We start from the raw sequence: 27308 nt of genomic DNA on the forward strand, positions 1-27308 counted from the left end.
TTTACTGGATAGACTGTCAATAACAGATTCAACTCCAAACAAACTAACTGATCAAAATTATTCCGCAAGATGAATGCCATGAAGGTCAAACACTTTGCTTTTCCAGATAGGGTCTCTAATGCTCAGTAACTCTACACACTTCAGTCAGATAAAAGGTGTTGCTATGGGAATCCACATGGGGTCCAGTTATTTCTATCTTTTTTGTAGATGTAGAACACTGATCCAGCTTTCCCAGGCCCTGAAATGACCTCTCCTTCTATTACATTTGATGATGGTTGGTGCTGTTTCCTGTGCTTAATCCCAATTGAAAAATTACCGGAGCTCCCCTTTGCTACTCCCACACCTCATCTTTAGATCTCTGATTCTTTCATTCCTTTTCTAAACTTTCACTTCACCATTTCTGGAAATGGATTTTTGATAGTCACGTAATATAAGTCCCACCTTTCTCCCAGTTTCGCAGTATCCAATCATTCTGATAATTCTACTTTCTCCACTGGAGCTTCTCAAATGGTCTTCTGGAACCTCACCCAAATTGTAAATCATCTATAATCATGATAGCTTTGACATATCTGTCTCATTCTCCACTACAACACCCTTTTCTTCGCCTTGCATTCTCCACATTAACTTCATCAAGCACATTTTACGCCTACTTTCCAGAGACTATTTTGTCTGGGATATCCTTATTTATTCTTCTATCCCCCTCACATCCAGGTTCCTTTGCCATTAGTACTTTACTCTACACCCAACTGCTGTTCCCCTCCCCTTTCACAGACTAACATCCAAAAACCCAAGCATTTCTCCCACGGGTAAATAATTTACATGTATATCTTCTTCTCTGATATAATGGGTTGGATTTTCTCATTCTGGAGAAGAGGTGCTCCTGCCGGAGTAGAATCGCTCATGGTCCCTGCTGGCACTAGGAGCGGTGTCCTTGAGCGATTCAGTCCCAATCTCTGTGTACATTTATGCATGGAGGGAAGCTTGCAGAATTCTTTGGGAAACACGGTATCGGGCTGCCATTTTGAGCAGCCGGCCCAATATTGAGGTCCGGTTCTTGGACCCCACCTCACCATAATGCAAATTCTTGCTCCCCCACCTTCTGACAAGTAGAAGCATCCTCTCCAACCCCCCCACCCCCCCACCACAGCACGCATGCATGATGGTGACCCACCCAACCCCCCATAAATCCCCCATCAAATACGTCCCAGCCCCGTCAGAGCCCACTACAAATCTCCCATCAAATACATTAATGGAGAACAGATTACAAAAGCAAGGTTACAGTAGGCGTCAAAGGCTTTTAATTGAATGTTACATTTTTGGAGATTTTTTTTAAAGTAAAAACTTTGGACGCTCATCAATGTACGCAAAAATTGTGATGATGCAGGTCTGTTACAGTTTATTTGAATCCATTCATTTTTCTTGCTGGCTCTGCTTCAGCTTGTAGTGAACTTCTGGTAGATTCCTCAAGCGTTCAGCAGCCTGCAGGTTAAAGAATGATTCGGTTACAGCAAGTAATGATTAAAATGACACAATAGATTAATTAAAGTGCAATTTAGGGACTGACAGGAGATTATGAACATAATACTGCTGGAAAATCATTTTGCCACCTGCTCCAGTAACATCTGTCAGGTGTAGATTATGTGCAGCCAGTAATTTGTGAGTCTAATATGGTAACGTTTTCAAATCTATGCCTAATCTCCTCAGCCTTTCATCTATCCAGGTGTCTGTAGGTGACTGTGATGTGTACAACACAGGTCACAATGTATGGCAGAAGCTCGAGACTGCAGGCACTACTTGAAGCATTATTACAGTATCTGCTACAAGGCTTGCTGACAGTAGTAATGAAAATAGAGAGGAGCATCACACACTATTGTGTAATTTCCAGGCTGCCTCCTCTGATTCCACTAGTTAACTCTTCCTAATTTGATACCATCTATAAATTTGATTGCTTTGCAGTTTTGAGTCCAAGTCATTGATGAAAATTAGAAACAGGAGTGGACCCAGCATTGATCTTTGGGATTTATCACTTTACTTTCCGCTTCTCATTAAAACTCCATAGAATTCATAGAATCCCTACAGTGCACCAATCCTCCAAATGAGCACACTACCTAGACCCACTATCCCCGCAATCGTGCTCATCGATCTTGGTCAATCCACCTGACCTGCTTATCTTTGGACAATGGGAGGAAACCGGAGCACCCGGAGGAAACCCACGCAGGCAAGGGGACAAAGTGCAAACTCCACACAGTCACTCAAGGCCAAAATCAAACCCGGGTCCCTGGCGCTGAGGCAGGAGTGCTAACCACTGTGACACTGTGCCACCCTGTAATAAGTATTTTTAGCTTTCACCTCTTCTGTCAACTCATTATTGACACCCTCTCCACAAGTTGAAGTTTAACTATCAAATTGTTGTTTAGAATGTTGTCAAATGCCTTTGGATTTCGAGGTGCAATATGCTGAGTGGCTTATCTGTTGCACTGCTTTCTCGGAGGAAGGCGAGGAAATAGATCAGAAAGAAACACCTTCTTCCAAATCCCTGTTCACTGACATTCCATTTCACTAGTGGGTGGGATTTTCCAGTCCCATCGACAGTGGCGACTGTCAGAGGATGTGAACAATGGGAAACACCGTTGACAGCGGCAGAACCAGAAAATCCCGCAAATGGTGGGCCGCTTCCACCGCTGCAAAACATGGCACAGGGGTGGAAATTCTACCCATTATTTTACATGGGATTGAAGTAAGATTAATGGGTATGTGGCTGCCCATACCCCACACACAGGCTGGAATAAATACTGCCCCATATTAGAATGGTTTTGAGCCCTTTTAATTTGTCTACAGTCTTCACCTAATTGATATCAATCTTACCGACTCTTATTTCAAACTTTTTTTTCAATTCATTTATAAGATATGGAGGTTGCTAGGAAGGCCAGAATTTACTGTTCATCTCCATTGGCCCTCGAGAAGATGCTACTGAGCTACCTTTTTGTAGGGCTGCAGTCACAGAGACCAGGACATTTCATCTCCTGGTGGATGCAGCAAGCTATTTATATCTATTATATCTCTAATCATGGATCGTAATATCCTGCCGGGCAGGAGAGACTGCAAAATCCTGGCCATGGTGCAGGTATCCCCACAGTTTTGTTGGGTAGGGAGTTCCGCATTTTGATGATGAAGGGGAATGACATATTTCAAAGTCATGATGATGAGCTGGCTTCTTGAACCGCTACAGTCCATGTGGTGTGGGCACGTCCACAGTGCTGTTAGGAAGGGAGCTCCTGGACTTTGGCCCAGTGACAGTGAAGGGATTGCGATGTAGTTTAAAGTCCGGATGATGTGAGGCTTGGAGGGAAACCTCCATGCATGTTCCCATGCACCTGCTGCATGTGTTCTTCTGGGTGGAAGAGGTCATGGGTTTGGAAGGTGCTGTCAAAGGAGCCTTGTTGAATTGCTGCAGTTGTATGGGTCCTTCCTGTTCATCCCCTTATTCCCCTTTCTTATACTTTGCTGTTATCATTTTGATCCATGGATGATTCAGACATGTATCTTTAAGTCAAGCAGGATGGAGAATAAGGAATTCGGACGTTACAGGAGAGAACACTCTGCTGGTTTGAATAAGATACCTCAAACTTTTTGGTACGAGAGAAAGAGATAGGGTGGTACTTGGTTTGATTGATTGACTGGTGGCCAACAAATTGGCCAAAAGGCTGCACTCTGCCTGGTAATAGGTGGTGCCGGGATCCTATCCCAGTCGGTGGTTCTGAGAGACCTCATGGAGCGGTTAAGTCCTAGACACACAAAGACAAGGACCTGCTTTCTCTCTCTCCAGGAATGCTGTGGATGTTTTATTTCTGAAGCTGCAAATAACCTGTATGAATGAATCTACAGAGAAACCATTGCAGGCTACAAACAAAGACAAGGACCTGCCCTCTCGCTCTCCAGAAAGGCTGTGAGTGCAGTATTTCTGAAACTACAGAGACCTGAATGAATCGACGATAAAAAGCTTAAACTGAAAGCAAAGGTTGAACAGTATGATGAATGGAGGATTTTAGGAATATTGGCTTCTAAATATTGGCACAATTTAAGAGTTAAAAGCCTGGTATTATAGTGTGCTTGACTGCAGTGGTCAATTTTTTCTTTAAAAAGGTTTGGTTTTGTAAAGGCATGGGAGCTTTTAGGAGCCAGGTGGTGAAACTGATGAAAGGAATGTGGTTTTTCAGTCTGGGCTAAAGCACTGTGGTTTGAAAGGGGAATATCCCTGGCGAATCATGTACTTTCAGTCTGCAGAGTTAATTTGCATTTCAGCTTGGGGAGTTGATGTTGTTTTTTAGTGTAGCCAAGTGATGCAGACAGTCAATTTTGTGGAGGAGGCTTTGGAGAGAAAAGAGATGAAGTCTGATCTGTCTGACACTGAGCCCACAATTCCCTCAGCAGGATAGTTAGAAACGAGTAATAATATTTTAAGCAGAGCACCCTTGTCTAGGGATAAGGAAGAGACTGAAACACACCAGGTTTTTGAAGATAATCAGCCAGTCTGACGGGTTCTAATAGGAGACAAATCTGCTTTATAAAACAAGTATTACTCTATGCTACTAAGATAGATCGAGGGCTGTATGTTTATTTTCTTTTTGTTTCAATGGACATTGAGTCACAGTGTTTAAGAGGTAGTTGTAACATGTTCTTTTCAAGTGTGAAGTTAAAATTTTAATATTGTATTCATAATAAAGTTTTGTTTTAAAAATACTAAAGCCCAGTTTCTTCATGCAATCACTTCTGGAATGAATTATTCCTTCCACACTGTCTTACAAATAAACTAAATATAGCAGTTTTGATCAAGTACCCTTCTCAGATTGTAAAAGAGGAGAAAGATTCCATAAACAGCCACTTGAAACAAAGCCTCTATTCCCTTTTACTTATGATTTTCACCCCACCCCCCCGTGATGTTTGTCTTGTGTCTGTGTGTATAGGGATAATAGTTATCCAGTTGTATTTGCTGCATATTTCATTATAGTTCTTGTTATTAATAAAATGAATTGTGTTTCAACTTACAAGCCTGGTGGCTGTAATTATTAGGCAGCAAGGGTCAAAGACTTTGGGTATTTTTCTAAGAATTATTGGTTAATTCACTTGTGTTATGACTCCGGGCCAAGTGGGGCTTGAATTCACCGCACACTAGCCCAGGGTGTTGCAACACAGCACATCTAAGCATCAATACTGGAGGGATTAAATATTTAAAGTGGTGGATAGGTGACAATCAAGCCGATTGCTTTGTCTTGGACGGTGTTAAGCTTATTGAATGTTCCTGGACCTGTATTCATCCAGGCAAATAGAGAATATATCATCACACTCCTGACTTGTGCCTTGTAAATGGCAGAGAGGCTTTAGGAGTCAAAAGGCAGGAACCTAGTTCTCAAGTCTTCCTTTGTAAATACTTAAAGAAGCAAGCACTGAAACATTTTGCTCAGATAGAAGCCAATCTGCATCTTTTATGTTTTGTGCATCATCACTGACAGTCTCTTACTGTTTCGAGGCCAGTACACTCCACAGGAAGAGAAAATGAAAGTGGACAGTTATGCTTATTTCAGTGTATATTCTGCGATGTGACTGTTAATGTATACAAAGTGAACTCTGTGCTCATTCTCACCTGTTCAGCTGTCAAATCTCTTTGGGCCTGCGCTAGCAGCTCATACCCCACCATGAATTTCCTGATTGTTGCAGACCGCAACAATGGTGGATAGTAGTGAGCATGGAGCTGCCAATGGGAATTGTCATCAAGAATGGACTGTCCAGTAGGGGCTCCTGTTGAAATATAATTGTATTATTAACACAACAATGGCAAGTACTGTATATCAAGGTGTGATCTAGTACAACTCGACATTTCTAAATCGCAAACCACCAAACTGTGGCTCAAGTGAGATTAACAAGTTAGTGTCAAATTAATAACCATTTTATGCTGCATCCCCATGTCCATTTGGAATTACAGTGAACTGCAACAAAATGATTTATTTTAATAATACACCAGGCATCATTTTTTAAAATAAAATTAGAGTACCCAATTCAAAAGAGAAAATGCTGGAAAATCTCAGTAAGTCTGGCAGCATCTGTAGGGAGAGAAAAGAGCTAACGTTTCGAGTCGTATGACTCTTTGTCAAAGCTTTGTGTTATGACTTTGTCAAAGTCATAGGACTCGAAACGTTAGCTCTTTTCTCTCCCTACAGATCCTGCCAGACTTGCTGAGATTTTCCAGCATTTTCTCTTTTGTTTCAGATTCCAGCATCCGCAGTAATTTGCTTTTATAGAGTACCCAATTTTTTTTTTCCAATTAAGGGGCAATTTAGCGTGGCCAATCCACCTAACCTGCACATCTTTGGGTTGTTGGGACGAAACGCACGCAGACACGGGGAGAATGTGCAAACTCCACACAAACAGTGACCCAGGGCCGGGATTTGAACCCGGGTCCTCAGCGCCGCAATCCTAGTGCTAACCACTGCGCCACGTGCCCCCCCAACAGCCATCATTTTTAAAGTCAGTAAGTATTGGTGTTCTCTCAGTGGTAGGACATTGTTTTATAAATATTAATCTATATGTTCATCTTGAATCTAAATAACTCATCCTCCCTGCTTCATTGGGAAGCTATGGACTGACTTTAAAAGTAGGGCAGGTGCACAGCAGAAAGGGGGAATGACAAGTGTGTGTGGACCTGCTAGGGTAAGGCTGGGACCATTTTAACCCATTGGTTTTCAATATCATCTCCAAAGACTGACTCTCATCTATGCAGGAGTGGAATTTAGTCCATTGCCGGGGACAATTCCTCTGGGTGCCCAGTCCTAAGATGTAAGGAAGCCTGTGGCAAAGGAGATCTGTACTTTGCTGAGCCTCCTTTGGTTCTGAAACAATCCTGCAGACAATTTTCCACCTTGCATTCAGCACTGTGGTCGGCATTTTCCATTCTGGAGACTAAGTGCCGTAACAGGTGGGAAAGACGATGTGATTCCCACTGGGCAGCAAACGGATCGATGAACCTGTGTGATCTTCCACTTTTTAGTTAATTAATTATGCATAGCGAGGAACTTGGCGAGTCTCGTGGTGGAGCAGGCAGGGGTTCCCTCACCCCGCCATTACTCCATGAGATCTAGGACCCATTCACCTTATCGAAACGGCACCTGGGCAGACATACACTCACTGTAAGCCAGGTGTTGTGTCGTGCAGGTACTCCATGGCGCCTAAAATGCCCTAGTCCTCTGTTTCATCATTCAGTAAGGCCACCCTGGGGATTCTCCTCCAGACTGCCAGGAAAAGCTTCTCGGGATATGAGGAGTGGTTGAAGAATCTGAGTCTGGACTCGATGGAGTTTAGAAGGATTGGGGGGGGGGGGGGGGGGGGGGGGATCCCATTGACACTTACAGAATACGGAGAGGCCTAGATAGAGTGAACGTGGAAAGCATGTTTCCACTAGTAGGAGAAACCAGAACCTGAGGGCACAGCCTCTGACTGAAGGGACGATCCATTAATACTGAGATGAGGAGGAATTTTTGCAGCCAGAGGGTGGTGAATCTGTAGAACTCATTGCCACAGAAGGCTGTAGAGGCCAAATCACAGTGTCTTTAAGACAGAGATATCTAGGTTCTTGATTAATAAGGGGAACAGCGGGTATGGGGAGAAGGCAGAGGAGAATGGGGATGAGAAACATATCAGTCATGATTGAATGGCTGAGCAGACTCAATGGGCGAAATGGCTGTATTCTGCTCGTATGTCTTATTGTAAGCAGGAGGCCCTCCCACCTGTCCATGTTGGCTTGGGAGGAGGTCGCGAGGGAGGTCAGCACGCATGGCAAAACAAAAGGGCCACAATGTAGTGCAGGAAAAGGAGGAACGATCTGCTGCGCTCTGCCAGAGTGAGTGAAGCTTTTACTCACTCAAATTCACACTCTCATAAGGGCATCAGGTAGTCAAAGTGTCGAGAGGCCACACATGACCAACATATGGGGCATCAGCAGCGAATGTCCGCCAGCCACTTCAACATTGCCATCATGTGTAAGATTCTGCACAAAGAGTATCTTAATACCTTATTGGCAAGTGCTCAGCATGCACAACAGACATAGATGCTTCTAAACTGTTCTGTTATCTTGGAAGTAGGCAGTCCCCGAGTTGAGGACATACTGGACCGAAGGTGGAAGAGTCCGTCCATGTTTTGTCTGATGTAGTGGTTCCAGCAGCGAGCTCCATAAAGTCTCCATAGGAAGGGTGGTGGCCATCTTGAAAACCCCGCCCAGCATTTTCTGCTGGATTTGTGCTCAGACCTGCATTCTGTCACAGCTGTCACTGAACAGAGAGACCTTGTCCCACCCGAGACTGGAACCACAACATATGTGCCATGCAGTGCCCTCTAAAATGGCCCATTTAGCCCCAGGACAGCACTTCAATATGCCCCAAGAGCATGGCCTTAGCCTCAGGACAGTCTCTGACCCTTCCTTGGACAGTCGTAAAACTCTTTCCCCGGAACAATTTTTCACTACTCCACTCTGTTACATGACCACACCATATTCCTATCCCATTCACACCTCTCCTTTCTTGTTCCCCCACCCGCCCCCAGTCCAGCCTCCATCAACACACCCCCCCAACTCGACATCCCTGCCACCCCCCACCTCTCCTCTAGTGCTTCGCCCACAATGCCCAGTCAAGCTTCCGTCTCACCCCTATCTACTGGACTTGCCTCCTGTGTCTAGTGTGATGAATGAAGGGATTTGTTAAATATGTTATTTCATAGCTTGCTGTAGTAATGTTATTCATAACCTTGGGTTCAAACGCATACAGGCTGTATGTCCACTCAAGCTGTAATTAAGGTGTCATAAAAGGTGAAGTAATCACTGATTTTAACTATTTACTTGTTTACAGAGAGATGGCTAATGCAATATTGTTTTGATTGCTAGAGGTTCCCAGGGGTTTAAATGATTTGAGACATTGTATTTAGTCCTAGCTAAGTAGGTCATGGGACATTTTAATAATAATAATCTTTTTTAGTGTCACAAGTAGGCTTACATTAACATTGCAATGATGTTACTGTGAAAATCACCTCATCACCACACTATGGCGCTTGTTCAGGTACACGGAGGGAGGATTCTGAACGTTCAATTCACCTTACAAACACATCTTTTGGGACATGTGGGAGGAAACCGGAGATCCCGGAAGAAACCCACGCAGACGCAGGGAGAACGTGCAGACACAGACAGTGACCCAAGCCGGGAATCAAACCCGGGTCCCTGGCCCTGTGAAGTTAACCACTGTCCAACTGGGATACAGATGATGCAATTAATCAGAGGAACCAAGACTGTCTGAAGTTTTGCAGTCTGTTGCAAAAATTTTAAATTGAACAACACTTGGTCATAGGATTCTAGTCTGACAAGACAGGATTTTCAGGTTGTTCCTGAAAGGTCTCTCTCCAAAGGTCTGCACAGAGAACAGCAAGTAACCTGATTTGTTAACTTTATTTATCAGTGGATTTTGAACTGTATTTTGTTGTTTCGTTGGAAAATATATAGTGGCAGGTGTAGATAGTGAGGTGAAGATTTTTTTCCTTTTATTTAAGAACTGTTTAGCTGTTTATTTGATGTTAATGTGTAAATTCTGTGTTTACATTAAAGTTTATTTTAACATAAAAGAGTCATCGCTCCAGGGGTGAAGTATCCTTTCCTCACAATTTTATAAATTTCAAATTGTTTGGGGTCTGGTCCGGCATCCTAACACCAGCCTTGGTGGAGCCTGTGCTGCAGGCACCTGGTTTTTTTAATAATAATCTTTATTATTGTCACAAGCAGGCTTACATTCACACTGCAATGTTGTTACTGTGAAAATCCCCTTGTCGCCACACTATGGCGCCTGTTCGGGGACACTGAGGGAGAATTCACAATGTCCTATTCATCTAACAGCACGTCTTTTGGGACTTGTGGGAGGAAAGCAGAGCACCCGGAGGAAACCCACACAGACACGGGGAGAACGTGCAGACTCCGCAGACAGTGACCCAAGTCGAGAATTGAACCTAGGTCCCTGGCGCTGTGAAGCAACAGTGCTAACTACTGTGCTACCATCCCACCAGTCTTAAAAGAAGGCAAAAGCAACGTCTACTGAGTTCCAGGTCCTGGAGGAATAGAAGCTCGCCAAATGCACGTCACTTAGAAGTTGGGAAACAGGCCATTCTAAATAACCGCTGGTGGGGCACTTAACTTGGAGGGGGTGTGTAATTCCCTTGAACTGGCCTTTTAATAGCATGTATGAGATGCAAATGTGGTTCCCAACATAGATCATCGGGAAACTCGACCTGCCTTTGACCTGCCATCAAAGTCAGGAGAACAAAATTCCAAATTAATATTCCACTGGCGAGAAACAGACTTTCCCAATCGTGTCAAAGCCCGCCACCATTCCCACCGCCATGAGTGAGTCGCGCAACCTTGTGTTAAAATCGTGCCAGGATCCAAACAAAGTCAGCAGACCCCAATCATCTGTGGTGAACGCCTCACATTCTTTCGGAAACCTGGGAGTTAAACTGGTCTTGGGCAAGACCAGCTCAACCCCCTCCTCATTCTCATCAGCCACAGGGGAATAAAGTCAAGGTTTCTTCATACATTGTAGGGGGCAAACATTTAAAAAAATTCAACTTTCAAACAATTCCACATTCGCCTCTGTGGAACTGAATAGCAGAGGCCAAATTAACTGATGAACATTGTAATAAATCAAGAAGGGAAACACTGTGTAAACACTCAAATCCCTGATCAGCAGAATAGCCTGGGCTAATGTGAAGTAGTTTATGTATTACTGTATATTACTTTACCCAAATGAACGCTATATCCATTTCCAATTGAGAATAGAACCACATTTCCTAAATTGAACTGTCAGACATTGAACAGTGAGTGTTACAGCCACCACCCACCTCAATCATTTCCTTCCAAGAAAAACCTGTGGCAGTCCTAGAACTGCACCAAGCATTCTAACTCTCTTAAAATCTTAAATACGAACAGAAGGTAAATCAGGAACTAAATAAAGTAAGTTTTAGCTATAGTTCCAGTTTTTTCAATCCTTTTATCCACTCCACGGGCGGCAGGGTATTACAGTGGTTAGCACTGTTGCTTAACAGTGCCAGGGTCCCAGGTTCGATTCTGGCTTGGGTCACTGTCCGTACGGAGTCTGCACGCTCTCCCTGTGTCTACGCGGGTTTCCTCCGGGTGCTCCGGTTTCCTCCCACAAGTCCCTAAAGACGTGCTGTTAGGTGAATTGGACATTCTGAATTCTCCCTCAGTGTACCCAAACAGGCGCTGTAGTGTGGCGACTCGGAGCTTTTCTCAGTAACTTCATTGCAGTGTTAATGTAAGCCTACTTGTGACAATAAAGATTATTATTATGGTCCTCAAACAGCAGTCTAATCCTAGATCAGGGTATTAAAAGTCCCTTCTTATTTAATGAATATTTAACTGATCAATTTACTTGGTACATCTCACATGGCAGCCTGCTTCATATTAGAAAATTGACATGTTTTAAACATTTTTGGATCACGGATTTCAATCGTTGTGTAGTGTTTGAGGCATCTATTTCTTTGTGAATTGTAACATAATGGAAGTCTGCACTCACACAGATCATAACAAGATTTCTTTAACCTTACCATGCCACCCCATAGAGTAGGGAAAAGAGACTTCAAATAGATTGTCATATTTTGTCAAGAGTCTTTTCATAATGGAAGCAAGACCTAAAAAAAAGGATCATATGAAAGTAATTAGTTCAAATAATAGATCTCCATCTGCAACATTTTGACATGAAATAAGGCAAGTAAAAGCCTCATTGGATCATTTGTGTAATTCCCCCTTCCCAAATCAAGTAATTGGATTTGGGAGACTCACTTATAGCTGGAAGTTAGTTCCTTTAATTGCCTCACAAGAAGTTAAGACCAACTGCTTTTACACAAGTTTCTGCCCATTTTAACTCGATGCAATGTCATGAGAATCATTGTATCTCCTAACACCAACTTGAAAGCATCCTAGCGATCTTCAAGTGTATTCATATGTGTCAGGCAACAGGATAGGGGTTTCTCAACAGCCTGCACAAGAACATGCACCCTTTGCGATTTCAGCACCACCAAATGCAGCCAGACTAAAATTATTTCTGCTAACTAGAGAGAGTCCAGGGCGAGAAGTGTAAAAATCAGACCCTTCAGGAGTGAAATTAGGGATCACCTCTTCACACACAGGGCAGCAGAAGTTTGGAACTCTCTTCCACAAATGGCAATTAAATCTAGATCAATTGAGGACCTTAAAACTGAGATGTTAGATTTTTTCTAACCAAAGGTCTTAAGAGAAATGAGACAAGGGTGGGGATATGGAGTTAGATCCCAGATCAGCCATGAATAACAGACTAGGATTGAGAGGTTAAATGGCCTACATCTGTTCCCGAACCATTGTGCACGTAAGAAGGTTCCACAAACAGCAGGCGGCTGGAGTCACACCTGGGGTTTTTGGATAAATCGTTTCAGTCTAGGATGCTGCTGCATGGGTTTCTCATGGTAGTGTCCCAGGTTCAGACATCTTCAACTATTTCACCTCCCCTCCATCATAAGGCTATAACTGGGAATGTTCACTGACGATTACTGTGTTTGGTTCCATTTGCCATTTCTCAACTAATTAAACAGACTGCACCAACATCCAGCAAGGCCTAGACACATTTAGGCTTGGGGTGACAGCAAATGGCAAGTTTCATTTGCACCATACAAGTGCAATGACCATATCCAACAAGTGTTCCAACCGGGATGGGAGAAGTGTGCATATTATCTGGCACCACTACTTCAGAGGTTATACCATTAGTTTTCAAGTTTAATGTACTCACCACCAAAACGGTCAATTGTTTGCCTTTACTGTTGATACCCAGAATAAAAGGGGCTTTATTCAGGCTTCTTTCAATAAACTCAGCATCATTCATTTCTTAGAAAGCAAAGCTTTTTAACAAGTTGCAAGAATTGGCCAATTGTTACCTGGGATTATAACTATCCATCTCTTCTTAAAACTTCCCCAGAACACACACACAGACAAATAATTAACACATAAGTCACTCCTGCAGAGATGGGCGGTTAGAAGAACTTCAGAATGAGCAGGTGGAGGGTCTGGGGGCGCCAGTTGAACTGGAGGGGCTGGTTAATGCGATGGGGAGCATGCAGTCAGGGAAGGCACCGGGACCCGATAGGTTCCCGGTTGAATATTACAAGAAGTTTTCAGACCAGCTGGGCCCGCTGCTAGTGAGGACCTTGAATGAGGCAAGGGAGGGGAGGGCTTTGCCCCCGACAATGTCCAGGGCATTGATCACATTGATTCTGAAGCGGGATATGGACCCCCTCCAATGTGGATCATATAGGCCGATTTCGCTCCTCAATGTGGATATGAAACTGCTGGCCAAGATATTGGCTAGGAGGGTGGAGGACGTGGTGCCACAGGTTATTCACGAGGATCAAACGGGTTTTGTGAAGGGGAGGCAGTTGAACGTTAATGTGCGGAGACTTCTCAATGTCATAATGATGCCGGCGGTGGACGGGGAGGCGGAGATAGTGGCGTCGATGGATGTGGAGAAGGCCTTTGAAAGGGTGGAGTAGGGATACCTTTGGGAGGTTTTGAAGAGGTTCGGGTTTGGTGAGGGATTTATTAGGTGGGTGAGGCTGTTGTATGATGCCCCGGTGGCAAGTATGGTGACGAATGGGAGGAGGTCGGAGAACTTTCGATTGTACCGGGGGACGAGGCAGGGGTGCCCCCTGTCTCCCCTGCTGTTTGCGTTGGCGATCAAACCCCTGGCCATGGCGCTGAGTTTGTAAAGAAACAGTTTTCCTAACGCAAGGAAATCTAACTACTGCCCTGACATTCAATAGCATCACCATCGCTGAAACCCTGGGGGTTATTGCTGACCAGATACTATACCAACCACCAAAATGCCATGCCTACCAGAGAAGTTCAGAGGCTGGGTATTCTGTGTCGGATAACTCACCTCCTAGTCCCCAAAGCCTTTCCCTCATTTAAAAATTACAAGTCGAGAGTGTAATGGAAAGCTCTCCATTTGTGCGGATGGATAAAGGTCCAACAACACTCAAATAGCCAGGACAAAGCAATCCACTTAGTCAGCAACATTCCCTTCCTTCACCATTGGCATAACATGGCAGCAGTGTATCATCTACAAGATGCACGCAGCAACTCAGTAAGGCTCCTTCTTCAGCACCTTCAAAACTCACAAAGTCTGTCACCTGGAAGGTCAAGGGCAGCAAGTGCATGGGAACAGCATCACCTTTAAGTCCAAAGATAGAACATAGAACAGTACAGCACAGAACAGGCCCTTCGGCCCTCAATGTTGTGCCGAGCCATGATCACCCTACTCAAACCCACGTATCCACCCTATACCCGTAACCCAACAACCCCCACCCCCCCTTAACCTTACTTTTATTAGGTCACTACGGGCAATTTAGCATGGCCAATCCACCTAACCCGCACATCTTTGGACTGTGGGAGGAAACCGGAGCACCCGGAGGAAACCCACGCACACAGGGGGAGGACGTGCAGACTCCACACAGACAGTGACCCAGCCGGGAATCGAACCTGGGACCCTGGAGCTGTGAAGCATTTATGCTAACCACCATGCTACCCTGCTGCCCAATATGCAGGTTCAGTAGATTGACCATGCTAAATTGACCCTGAGTGTCCAAAAGGTTAGGTGGGGTTACTGGGGTATGTGTATGGGGTGAGGGAGTGGGCCTAGGTCGGTGCTCTTTCAGAGGGTCGGTGCAGACTCGATGGGCCGAATGGGCTCCTTCTGCACTGTAGGGATTCTGTGACCCCCCCGCCAAGTTGCACACCATCCTGGCTTAGAGCCATATCGCCGTTCCATCATTGTCACTGGATCAAAATCCTTAAACTGACTAGCTAACAGGACTGTGGGTATATCTACTTTGCATGGACGGAGACAGTTCAAGGCACCTCATCACCACCTTGTCAAGGGCAAGAAGGAGTGGCTATTAATGTCGGTTTTGCCAGTGATTCCTGTATCCTGTAAATTAATATTTTAAAAGACTAAGCAATCTGTTTCTTTGTGGTCTTGTTTGAGAAAGGAGAGTTGGCCAGGACACGGGATGAATTCCTCTGCTTGTTGTTCATACATTGTGAGCACAATCATGGTATGCCATGATTTTATTGGTACTATATGAAAGGAGGCATGCCAGGGTAATCAATAAAGTTTGCCAGTTACTAATAAGACTGTTAAATGTTATTTGGATTAGTAAAAACAAGCTTAACGTTAGCTTAAGACTCAGAAAATGCAAACCTTGCAGCTAAGTAACATACTAATTATACCAAAAATAACACCACTATTGGAGGATAAATTAGATTATTTGTACATTGTCACTATCTCCATTGCAAAGCAGATATTGGGTTACAAATGGCCACCATCTGGCGCAGTGGTAGCACTGCAGTCTTACGGTGCCGAGTTCCCAGGTTCGATCCCGGCTCTGGGTCACTGTCCATAAGACCATAAGACATAGGAGCGGAAGTAAGGCCATTCGGCCCATCGAGTCCTCTCCACCATTCAATCATGGTTGATTTCAACTCCATTTACCCGCTCTTTCCCCATAGCCCTTAATTCCTCGAGAAATCAAGAATTTATCAATTTCTGTCTTAAAGACACTCAATGTCCCGGCCTCCACCGCCCTCTGTGGCAATGAATTCCACAGACCTACCACTCTCTGGCTGAAGAAATTTCTCCTCATCTCTGTTCTAAAGTGACTCCCTTTTATTCTAAGGCTGTGCCCCCGCGTCCTAGTCTCCCCTGCTAATGGAAACAACTTCCCTACGTCCATCCTATCCAAGCCATTCATTATCTTGTAAGTTTCTATTAGATCTCCCCTCAACCTCCTAAACTCCAATGAATATAATCCCACGATCCTCAGACGTTCATCGTATGTTAGGCCTACCATTCCTGGGATCATCCGTGTGAATCTCCGCTGGACCCGCTCCAGTGCCAGTATGTCCTTCCTGAGGTGTGGGGCCCAAAATTGCTCATAGTATTCTAAATGGGGCCTAACTAGTGCTTTATAAAGCCTCAGAAGTACATCCCTGCTTTTATATTCCAAGCCTCTTGAGATAAATGACAACATTACATTTGCTTTCTTAATTACGGACTCAACCTGCAAGTTTACCTTTAGAGAATCCTGGACTAGGACTCCCAAGTCCCTTTGCACTTTAGCATTATGAATTTTGTCACCGTTTAGAAAATAGTCCATGCCTCTATTCTTTTTTCCAAAGTGCAAGACCTCGCACTTGCCCACGTTGAATTTCATCAGCCACTTCTTGGACCATTCTCCTAAACTGTCTAGATCTTTCTGCAGCCTCCCCACCTCCTCAATACTACCTGCATTGAACCTCTGCACTGTGTCCTCAATTACTCCCAGAAACTCCTGCCATTGCTGTTCTACTGTCTTTCCCACTAGGCTCTGCTTCCAGTCGATTTTCGTCAGTTCCTCCCTCATGCGCCTGTAATTACCTTTATTTAACTGTAAAACCTTTACATCTGATTCAACCTTCCTTCTTTCAAATTGCAGACTGAATTCTACCATATTATGATCACTGCTTCCTAAGTGTTCCCTGACTTTAAGATCTTTTATCAATTCTGGCTCATTACATAACACTAAGTCCAGAATAGCCTGTTCCCTCGTGGGCTCCATCACAAGCTGTTCCAAAAAGCCATCCTGTAAACATTCAATGAATTCCCTTTCTTTGGGTCCACTGGCAACATTATTTACCCAGTCCACCTGCATATTGAAGTCCCCCATGATCACTGTGACCTTGCCTTTCTGACATGCCCTTTCTATTTCGTGGTGCATTTTGTGCCCCTGGTCCTGACCACTGTCAGGAGGCCTGTACATAACTCCCATTATGGTTTTTTTTGCCTTTGTGGTTCCTCAACTCTACCCACACAGACTCCACATCGTCTGACCCTATGTCGTTTAGTGCTATTGATTTAATTTCATTTCTAATTAACAAGGCAACCCCGCCCCCTCTACCCACCTCTCTGTCTTTTCGATAGGTTGTAAATCCCTGGATGTTTAACTGCCAGTCCTGAACCCCCTGCAACCATGTCTCTGTGATGCCTACCACATCATACCTGCCAGTCACAATCTGGGCCACAAGCTCATCTACCTTGTTCCGTACACTGCGGGCATTTAAATATAGCACCTTTAATTCCCTATTGACTGTCCCTTTTTGTTTTCTTAGTGTGGTGGACCTTGGTTTACTGAGCCTTTCCATACACTGTGTCATATTTTGTGAGATGGGGACTATCGTAACCTCTCCTGAGCTCTGTCTTTTCGTGATTTTTTGTAATCCTAAGCAGCTACGCTTCCCACTGATTCCTTCACCTCTTGGTTCCCTGACTTTCCCTTCCCCCCCAAGCTCTAGTTTAAAGTCCTATTGACCACCCTATTTACTCTTTTCGCCAGAACACTGGTCCCAGCTCGGTTCAGGTGGAGACCATCCCAACGGTATAGGTCCCCCCTGTCCCAAAACTGATGCCAGTGTCCCATGAAAAGGAACCCCTCTTTCCCACACCACTCTTTCAGCCACGTGTTAACTTCCCTTATTCTTGCCTCCCTATGCCAATTTGCACGTGGCTCGGGCAGTAATCCGGAGATTATGACCCTTGAGGACCTGTTTTTTAATTTGAATCCTAACTCTTTATAATCTCTAAACAGGTCCTCTTTCCTAGACTTGCCTAAGTTGTTGGTACCGACATGGACCACAACAACTGGATCCTCCCCCTCCCTCTCCAATATCCTTTCAAGCCGGTCAGAGATGTCCCGCACCCTAGCACCGGGCAGGCAACATACCATGCGGGACCCTCTATCCTGCTCACAAAGGATACTATCTATCCCTCTGATAATAGAATCCCCTACAACTACAACTTGCCTATTTACTTCCTCCCCTTGAATGGCCTGCTGAACCATGGTGCCTTGGTCAGCTGACTCATCCTTCCTGCAGCCCTGTTCGCCATCCACACAGGGAGCAAGTGCCTCGTACCTGTTGGACAGTGTCAAGGGCTGAGGCTCCTGAGTTCCTGACTGCTGGTTCCCTTTACCTGCCTGACTTGCAGTCACACCCTGCTGTCCCTGGCCACTGGCAGAATTTAAACTATTTACTCTGACAGGTGTGACTGCCTCCTGAAACAAAGTGTCCAGGTAAGCCTCCCCCTCCCGGATGTGCCTCAGTGTGTGAAGCTCAGACTCCAGCTCATCAACTCTGAGCCGGAGTTCTTCGAGCAGCCAACACTTACTGCAGATGTGGTCGCTGCAGCTCGCAATGGGATCTGTCAGCTCCCACATCAAGCAGCTTAAGCACATCACCTGACCAGCCATCTCTAATTAATTAATTTGTTTAATTTAAGTTTACGAGTTTTAAATTTGGGGCAGATTGGTTATCAACCAATCAGATCACAGCTTCTCTCTGATGTCACGTTTGAAAAAAACTGTCACTCAAGAACAGCCCCTTCACAAACCACCTTCAACTTACGCTGACCGCACTGCACGTATGCAAATGTCCCCGGAACAGCCAATCAGAAGCTCTGCTCTGCTGCCCTCTGCTGGATGCTTGACTTCCGTCGAACTCCTCGGGTCACTGATGCAGGTGCACCTTCAACTTACGCTGACCGCACTGCACGTATGCAAATGTCCCGGAACAGCCAATCAGAAGCTCTGCTCTGCTGCCCTCTGCTGGATGCTTGACTTCCGTCGAACTCCTCGGGTCACTGATGCAGGTGCACCTTCAACTTACGCTGACCGCACTGCACGTATGCAAATGTCCCCGGAACAGCCAATCAGAAGCTCTGCTTTGCTGCCCTCTGCCCTCTCCGTGTGCAGTTTGCACATTCTCCCCATGTTTGCGTGGGTTTTGCCCCCACAACCCAAAGATGTGCAGGGTAGGTGGATTGGCCACGCTAAATTGCCCCTTAATTGGAAAAAACAAATTGGGTACTCTAAATTTTTTTAAAAAGAAAAAACAAATGGCCACCATTGCTGTAATCACTGACCTACAATGGCTCCCAAACCAGCAAAGCCTCAATTTTCAAATTTCCATCCTTATTTTCTAATTCCTCCATGGCCTCACCCCTGCCTATATCTGTTACCACCTCCAATTCTCACCCTCTGAGATCTCTGTGCTCCTGCTTGTCTAGCCTCTTGAGCATCCTCCAATTTCAATCACTCTATTATTGCTGTGCCTTTAACTGTTAAGGCTCCTCGCTCTGAAATTTCCTTCCCAAACCTCTGTACCTCACCAACTTTTCCTCCTCCTTTAAGAAGCCCCTTAACATCCGGTTCTTGACCAAATTTTTAGCCACCTATCCTAATATCTCCTTACATGGCACCTGGTCAAATTCTCTTCAATAATGGCCTCCGTTAAGAACCCTGGGATATTCTATTTCTTTAAATGCGCAGCATAAAAGCAAGAATACATAAGGAAAGCAGCAAATTCTTATAATGACCCATGACAGTCACATTATAAAGCAAACTAAACTTTAATTCTGCTTTTGGTATTGGATTGTATTCATTAACAAAATTTACATTCTGCAAAATATATTAAAAAGAGGCAGTTTAGCCAACTCTACTAGAACATTTTTATTATTCCTTGTTTCATAGATTTATGCAATTAACTAAAAGCAATGAAAAGTTTGCGCATTAGGTTTCTTTACCCCCTCCCCCCCCCCCCCCCTCCCCGCACCCACACACACACACACACACACACACACACACACACACACAAAAAGTGGCTCATCTTGAGTTGGCCCTATGCTCAGGGTGTCATCCTAAAGATCTGGTTGAAATCAGAAATTCCCAACACTGGCAACAACTCACAAGCATATATCCTATGACTTTCATTACATCATCTTACATCAAAAAAAATCCAAAATGCAGCACTGCTTTGTCAGTTAGCTGGAGAGTTCATTGCATATCCAGAAAGAAGTATTTCACGGTCATGGGTATTGGGTGCGTGTCACTATGTCAAGGATGGTAAGTACACAACAATGATTTTATAGTATGTAGGGTTCAATTAATTTATGTACATTGGTTACTCATGCCTTTGTGTCTTAACTCGCTTCATGTTTTTATTTTGCTCCCATCGTAATGCAATATATTACAAAATGTTCCAACCCAAGTTAAGGAATTAATTTTAGCTGCAAGTATCACTGGAAAGACACTAACTATACAATTAACTCCTTTAACCTACTTCACCTTATGAGAAACTCTTATTTACAAGTGACGTTTTTTATATGCACAAGAAATAAAAATAACTTTCTTACTGTCTCTTTCTTTATCAGACAAGTCTTGTAAACGAAGAATGTGTCTTCTTGGAAGAAGTAAAGTCTGAAAAGGCCACATCGCCCAATATGGTACAACGACCAGCCAATCTTCATTTTCAACCACAATACGTTCCTTCAAAGCCAAAAAAGAATTAAAAAAGCATTAAGGATTGTTTATTTCACTCAAACCACATAATTACAATTGGGCAGTTATAGGCCCATCATAGATTACTAACTTTCACTGGGAACATTAAAGAGGCAGAATTACATCCATGTGAGCATCTTTCCCATTTGCAAATTTAAAGGAGGTTGAACTTCAATTGTGAGGTCATTAACCCTTACATTACCTGCATATTTCCAGCCACTGACTGCAGCTGAGCCAGAATTGACTTTCTATTTGAATGCACTGAATTTCTGTTCCACGTGCTCACAGTCACCAAAATCACAAACTTCTACCTGTGATATCACCCTTCGCCACTCATTTGATGCACAAACGACAAAATGAATTCTCACCTCGAATGTGCCAATTCAGCCTTCGACCGACCGAGGAAAAGAGTATTTGAGGTTCAGGATCTTAAAGCCAAGACTAAAGTCATTGTTACCAGGCAACAATGATCTCCTGCTTCGCTATGCTTCAGGTTTGGATGATCTACAGCAGGCACCTCAAAGCACTGGAAAAGTACCAAGAGTGGTGCTTTAGCAAGATCCTACCTGTCGGCTGGAAAGAAAAGTGGTTCAACAGCAGCCCCCTCTCCCAAGCCAACTTGCCCAGCTTGAATGCTCTAATCACACAAAATCCAGCTCCGTTGGGCAGGACACATCATTCATAGGCCTAGGACCTGAATCCCAAAGCAACTTTTCCACTCAGAACTTTGTTGTGGCAGGAGACTCCCTGAGGAAAGCGAGAAAGCTTTATGGATGTCCTCAAAGCAATCCTGAAGAGCTCAAACACACCCGTCAACTCATGACAGACCCTGGCTCATGGGCCACCAAAATGGAGAAGGCTCAGTCAGGAAGGTACCAAACACCTCAAGGGAATTCATTGGGAATGTGCAAAGGTGAAGTCATGGTGTCAGATGGAATGCACAAATCTCCAAACAATCCACCTACCCCTGACCTTGCATGTGGCAGAGTCCGTACATCACACATTGAACTTATTGACCATCTCAGAACTCACTGAATTGGAATGGAATGAAGTCATCCTTGATCCCAAAGCACTGGCTAAGCACTAGCTAAGCACCCAACTACTTGAGAATTCTCCAACCCAACATTAGATCTACCACTCTCCATAAATTTCAGTTCATCCATAGCCCTGATCTATATCCCAATCAACCATCATCACCTCTATGCTAGCTAACATACAATAACTCCCTGTATAGTAATGTCACAGATTTAAAATTCCTGCCCCTTTATCGCTGTCGCTCCATGACCTAGCCCTTCTCTGGGCGTGATTCAGTGGACATGCTGCACCCGAAGGGCAGCTCACCGCGATGCAGCATGGCTGATAAAAGCTGGGAGACGCCGCTCCCGGGATCTACCCGGCTTACAACGGCTCGTGAGATCTAATGCATATTAAAGCAAAATAGCTAGTCTCACTTTAACGTGCAGATTCCTGAGTTATTTGAGGCGTGGGATCAATCTCCCTCGTCTCAGAGGTCTCGGGCAAGCACCATTCAGTATTGGTTTCCAGAAACAAGGGCCAAATGGAATGGCACTCGTGGGGGGTCTCCCAGGGGGTTCGGGGGCCCAAAGGTGCATGCCTTTTGGGCAGGGTGTCACCCTGGCACTGCTGGTGCCACCCAGGCACTGCCAGCCTGGTACCCTGACAGTGCCATCTGGGTGCTAGCCTAGCACTGCCGAGGTGCTATGTTGGCATTTTTTGCGCGGGTGCGATTGGGTCAGGGATGCCTCGTGTAGGTGTTGGGGGTGTGGGGGGGGGGGGGGGGGGGGGGGGGAAGGGGTGGTGGTGGAGGCAGGGACCTTCTCATAGTTGGGGCTAGTGGAGGGGGGGGGAATTGGGGTCGCTTCAGGAGCCTCAGAGATCGGGACGTAATTTTAAAATGGCATGTCGATCTCTCACTACACTGAGGAGTTCCGGCGAGCGGACCTCCTGAGTATACAAAACAAGGCTATATACTGCCTCAGCTGCACGTTCCCCTTTGAGGTTCCTTGTCTAATGTGAATTGTGTTTTACAGCCTTGTGTTTCTCGGCACTGCGAATGCCGGGAAACAGCTAAACGCGCTCACTATGAGACTTTGTTCCCATTTGGTTAAATCGCAGCCGCTAACTCGTCCTCTAATCTTTCAATCCCCCAAAATGCTACATTCCTTCCAATTCTGAGGCATTGCTGATTTTCTTCAGTTTCACTGGCAGCTGAATCTTTTAAATGTCTTGGCTCTATGCTCTGGGAATTCCCTCCCTAAACCACTCTTCCTCATCCAACTCCATGAAGACGCTCTCTTTAAAACCTATCTCTTTGTCACTGGTTCCAAATCTCCTTGCATGGCTCGGTGTCAAATTCTGCCTGATTACACTGTTATAAGAGCCTTGGGACATTTCGCTATGTTAAATGCAATTTGCTGCTGTTGATGCAAAGAGAGTATTTTTCTCTTCCTCACTCAGTCATGTGTACAGAAATAAGTGGAACATCCTGCAAACAGCAGAATTGGGGAAAGCATCTAAAAATAAATAATGAATGACCCTCAATCTCGTCCTCTTCTAGCACTAGCACATCAAGGAATTAATCATGAAATTCCTCTGAGTGAATAAAAAAAACACAACAGTTTAAAATAGTTTTAATTTTGTAAATTAAGGGGAGAGAAACATCTTGAAACACAAACTAAACACTATTAACAAGCTCTCTCAGGAGCTTGCAATATGGCTTCTCGAGTTATTATGGTGTACAAGTCGACGCATTTCAACTTAATTAAGAGGAAGACATTTCACATGAATTTAGGGAAATGGACTACAATGCTAAGTGTAAACACAGAGGGCGCGATTCTCCCAAAACGGGAGAAATCGTAAAGCTGGAACCGATTCTGGTCCCCGGTCGGGGCTAGCAGCCCGACGCCGTAGGCTCCGGCATGACGGGCTTAACGAATATCGTTAAGCCCGCTTGCCGGAGTTAGCGCCGGCTGACGCGTCATATGACGTCAGCCGCGCATGCGCGGATTGGAAGACTCCAACCCGCGCATGCGCGGATGACGTCATCGCGTATTTGCGCGAAACCCGCGCATGCGCGGGCCGCGTTGCCCCTCAGCCGCCCCGCGAATGGATACTGCGGGGCGGCGGAAGGAGAAAGAATGCGCGGGCATCGGGCCCGCTGCCCGCGATCGGTGCCCACCGATCGCGGGCCCATGGCACCCTTGGCACGGCCGTGGTACTGCCGTGCCAATCGGTGCCATGGTTATGAAAAGCGAGTTTGTGACGCCGTTTTTACGAACGGCCAGACCAGGTGTGTTTGCCGTTCGTAAAAACGGCGTAAAGGGCTGGGACTTCGGCCCATCGAACAGCTGTGAATCGCTGCCGGCCGTAAAAAAACGGTGGCAGCGATTCGGGTCGGGAGTTGGGCGGGGGGTGGGGGAGAATAGCGGGAGGGCGGGAAAAATGTCGGGAAGGCCCTCCCGCTATTCTCCGACCCGTCGTGGGGGTCGGAGAATTTCGTCCAGAGGCTTCAGAATACTGCTGACCTGATCAAACGGGTATCAGAAGTCTGCACAGTCACCCAGCTGGGATTTTCCTGAAATTGGACAATTAATGGCTAGAGGGTGGGCTTGTCATCTAATTAAGAATGGCAAGTGGACTCGGAAAGCTGAAGGGCCACCAGGAGTGAAGAGACACTAGAATACAAAAAAAAAGGCACCAGGCTGTTATTTCAGGTAAGTGAGAGAGGGAAAATTCACTTGGTGCCCACACCATCAGGGCCTAAACATCCATGGTTTAGGGAGGCAATTCCCAGAGCATAGAGCTGAGACATTTAAAAGATTCAGCTGCCAGTGAAACTGAAGAAAATCAGCATGTCCTCAGAATTGGAAGAAATGTAGCATTTTGGGGGATTGTAGGATTAGAGGAGGAGTTAGCGGGTGCGATTTAACTAAATGGACATCAGAATTCACAGATAATCTATGCAACAGAAAAAACTAAATGGACATCAGAATTCACAGATACTCTATGCAACAGAAAAAATTTCTTGGACTTGCACCCAAATGATGGACAACTTTTCAGCTACCTGTTCGGGGCTACATTGAAACCTGGGTCTCCAGCAGTGATTAGCAGTCTGTGACACAAGCTGTTACCGGACAGCAGGTGGCACAGTGATTAGCACTGCTGCCTCACAGCTTCAGGGGCCTGGGTTCAATTCCGGCCTCGGGTGACTGCCTCTGTGGAGTTTGCACTTTCTTCCCGTGCCTGCGTGGGTTTCCTCCAGGTGCTCCAGTTTCCTCCCACAGTCCAAAGATGTGCATGTTAGGTGGACGGGCCATGCTAAATTGCCCCTTGGTATCCAAAAGGTTGAGTGGGGTTACTGGGTTACGGGGATAGGGTGGACGCATGGGCTTAAGTAGGGTGCACTTTCCAAGGGCCAGTGCAGACTCGATGGGCCGAATGGCCTCCTTCTGCGCTGTAAATTCCATGACTCAAACAGCTCAACAAGGCCACATAATTCCTGGACAATTGGCGTTTGAAGGGAACTTGAAATGATCGACAATTTGGAAATCCAGCTCATTCATAAAAAGGACCATCAAAAGAGCCTATTTGAATGAAATTAATAATAATAATCTTTATTAGTGTCACAATTAGACTTACATTAACACTGCAATGAAGTTACTGTGAAAATCCCCTCGTCGCCACACTCCGGCGCATGTTCGGGTACCCAGAGGGAGAACTCAATTGTCCAAATCGCCTAACAGCACGTCTTTCGGAACTTGTGGGAGGAAGTTGGAGCACCCGGAGGAAACCCACGCAGACACGGGGAGAACTTGCAGACTCCTCACAGACAGCGACCCAAGTGGGAATCAAACCCGTGATGCTGGCGCTGTGCTCCGTGCCGCAATGGTTTCTACCATGTAAAATGCAGCGATATGAAGACAATCAAAACTGCTTCTGAGGCACCGTTGAAATGTATTTTTAAATAATTGATCACAGTAGATATCCATGAAAATAGAAAGCTACATAAAAATCATGGTTCAAATGCATAATTATTAAAAATAATTATTTCTAGCTAATGATGACAGCACCGCACAACTTAAATAATAATCTATCCGCTGTGCCTTCACTGAAAAGATTTAAAAGATAGTGAAAAGGCACCTAACAGCTTCAAACAAATGGGCCGGGATTCTCCGTTACCCACAGGTGCGATCAGGAATCCTGATCCAGTCAAGGAAAAATGGGTTTAGCGCCATTGTGAAGATTTGATCACCTACTGACATCCTCAGCATGCTACCCACCTCCCGTTGGTATGAGGATGCAAAGCAAGCATTTAAGTAAATTTTAATGTCATTAATGGGCTCGAACCCAGAGTCTCTCACCCCCATTATGCTCCCACCTGAAAAGCGGGAAATTCACCAGGTGGGCTTTGATGCCCAAGCTTGGCCCTCGTGCAGTGGACTCCGGAGGTGGGCCAAGTGGGTTAGAGCATAACTGAGGTGCCCTGACCAACTTCCAATGGAAGGTCCCCCTCCCCCCCATAATGCAAATACTGCCCCCCCCCAACCCTGCTGACAAGTAGGGACATCCTACTTCCCCCACTGTGAAAAAGAAGTGAAAGCACTTATCTCCTTTTAATGTGGTGAGGACCTGTCAATCATAGCAAGAGTGTTTACAAACATTGTGGTTAGCATCAATGGAGGGTACATGAGATGATTTCAACCGTGAAAGATAATAAAAAACAAACTCCCTAAGCAGCTGTGTCTGGACCAATAAAACAATCAATCACTAACTAGTGAAATGTATTGCTGTGTGAAATTGAATGGTAGTTTTGCAGTTCAAAGGCTGACAAGGTATTTGAAGCCTTTGAAGAGTACCTGGCTTTCGAAGAAGCTTCTGACACTTGTCACAGCTGTTGTTTTAAACACTTTTGTCAGAGGCAGCAGATGTTCGGGAAAGGTAAGCAAAAATGCAGTGATTCAGCTTTCAGGCAGGCGTGACTGATGGGGGTGTCTTTTGGGAAGGGGGCGGGTCGGTCTCTGATGGGGGAAGGAGGAAGAATGTGGGTGTCTGATGGAGGGGGTATTTTGAGGGGTCTCGGTTGGTGTATCGAGATGGGGGGTCTGCTGGGGGTGTGGTCTCTTCGGGGGGGGGGTGGTCAGATCACCCGCATGGTGTGTGGGTGGGTGGTGACCCTTATTCGTTATTGGAGGGGAGGGCTGCCCCTACTGGTCAGTGGGGGGGGGGGGGGGAACACCAGAATTTGCTTTGTGGGTGGGAGCGGGGCATGCCACCAGACCATGGTATCTGGCCACGCAATCAAAATGGCGGCCCGATACCGGATTCCACCAGAAACCGTCAAGCCGTCCCACATGCACGACTTACCAAGGTAAAGGCGAGTGATTCGCATTCCGGGTCCCGCTCCAAGCACCAGTGGAGACCAGTAGCGATTCTCCGATAGTGGGAGCACTTAGACTCCCAAACAGAGAATTCCTGGCTGTGGTCTCTGTTAGAGAGTCAGCAACGCTGGAGCAATTACTTTCTTGGTGGAATTTTATTTTCAAAGTTATATACCAAGATCATGTTTGTCAAGATAATTATCCTCAGTGCCTTAAAAATTTTCATTTAAAAAAAGTTAAACGATATTGATATCTCAGAAACTTTTCAATGCTCATAATTATAGAGATATATAGCATTAAAGGGGGAAGGGTTATGACACAAATAGGGCAACTTGGCTCAGAAATTCAGCCACTTTCAGTGAACAATTACATTTTAAATCATTGTGAATTTTATTGTAGCAGGCCCACGCAATACAA

At 45.3% G+C, this 27308-nt stretch overlaps 1 protein-coding gene across 3 annotated transcripts in view; it reads right to left on the minus strand.

Annotated features, from left to right (window-relative positions):
* Positions 1 to 1275: 1275 nt before the first annotated feature.
* galt (galactose-1-phosphate uridylyltransferase) overlaps positions 1276 to 27308 on the minus strand; it is an 83351-nt gene continuing 57318 nt past the window's right edge. For 2 of the 3 annotated variants that reach the window (XM_038790633.1, XM_038790632.1), the window contains exons 8-11: positions 20349 to 20481; positions 11647 to 11730; positions 5642 to 5796; positions 1411 to 1479 (exon numbers count right to left, since the gene is read on the minus strand). In XM_038790633.1, the coding sequence (XP_038646561.1) occupies positions 1411 to 1479; positions 5642 to 5796; positions 11647 to 11730; positions 20349 to 20481 (441 nt within the window). Of the gene's footprint in view, positions 1480 to 5641; positions 5797 to 11646; positions 11731 to 20348; positions 20482 to 27308 lie in introns of all 3 variants that reach the window. The other variant, XM_038790631.1, reaches the window with a different exon arrangement.

Source organism: Scyliorhinus canicula, chromosome 3 (assembly GCF_902713615.1).
Source record: "Scyliorhinus canicula chromosome 3, sScyCan1.1, whole genome shotgun sequence".
NCBI lineage: Eukaryota > Metazoa > Chordata > Chondrichthyes > Carcharhiniformes > Scyliorhinidae > Scyliorhinus > Scyliorhinus canicula.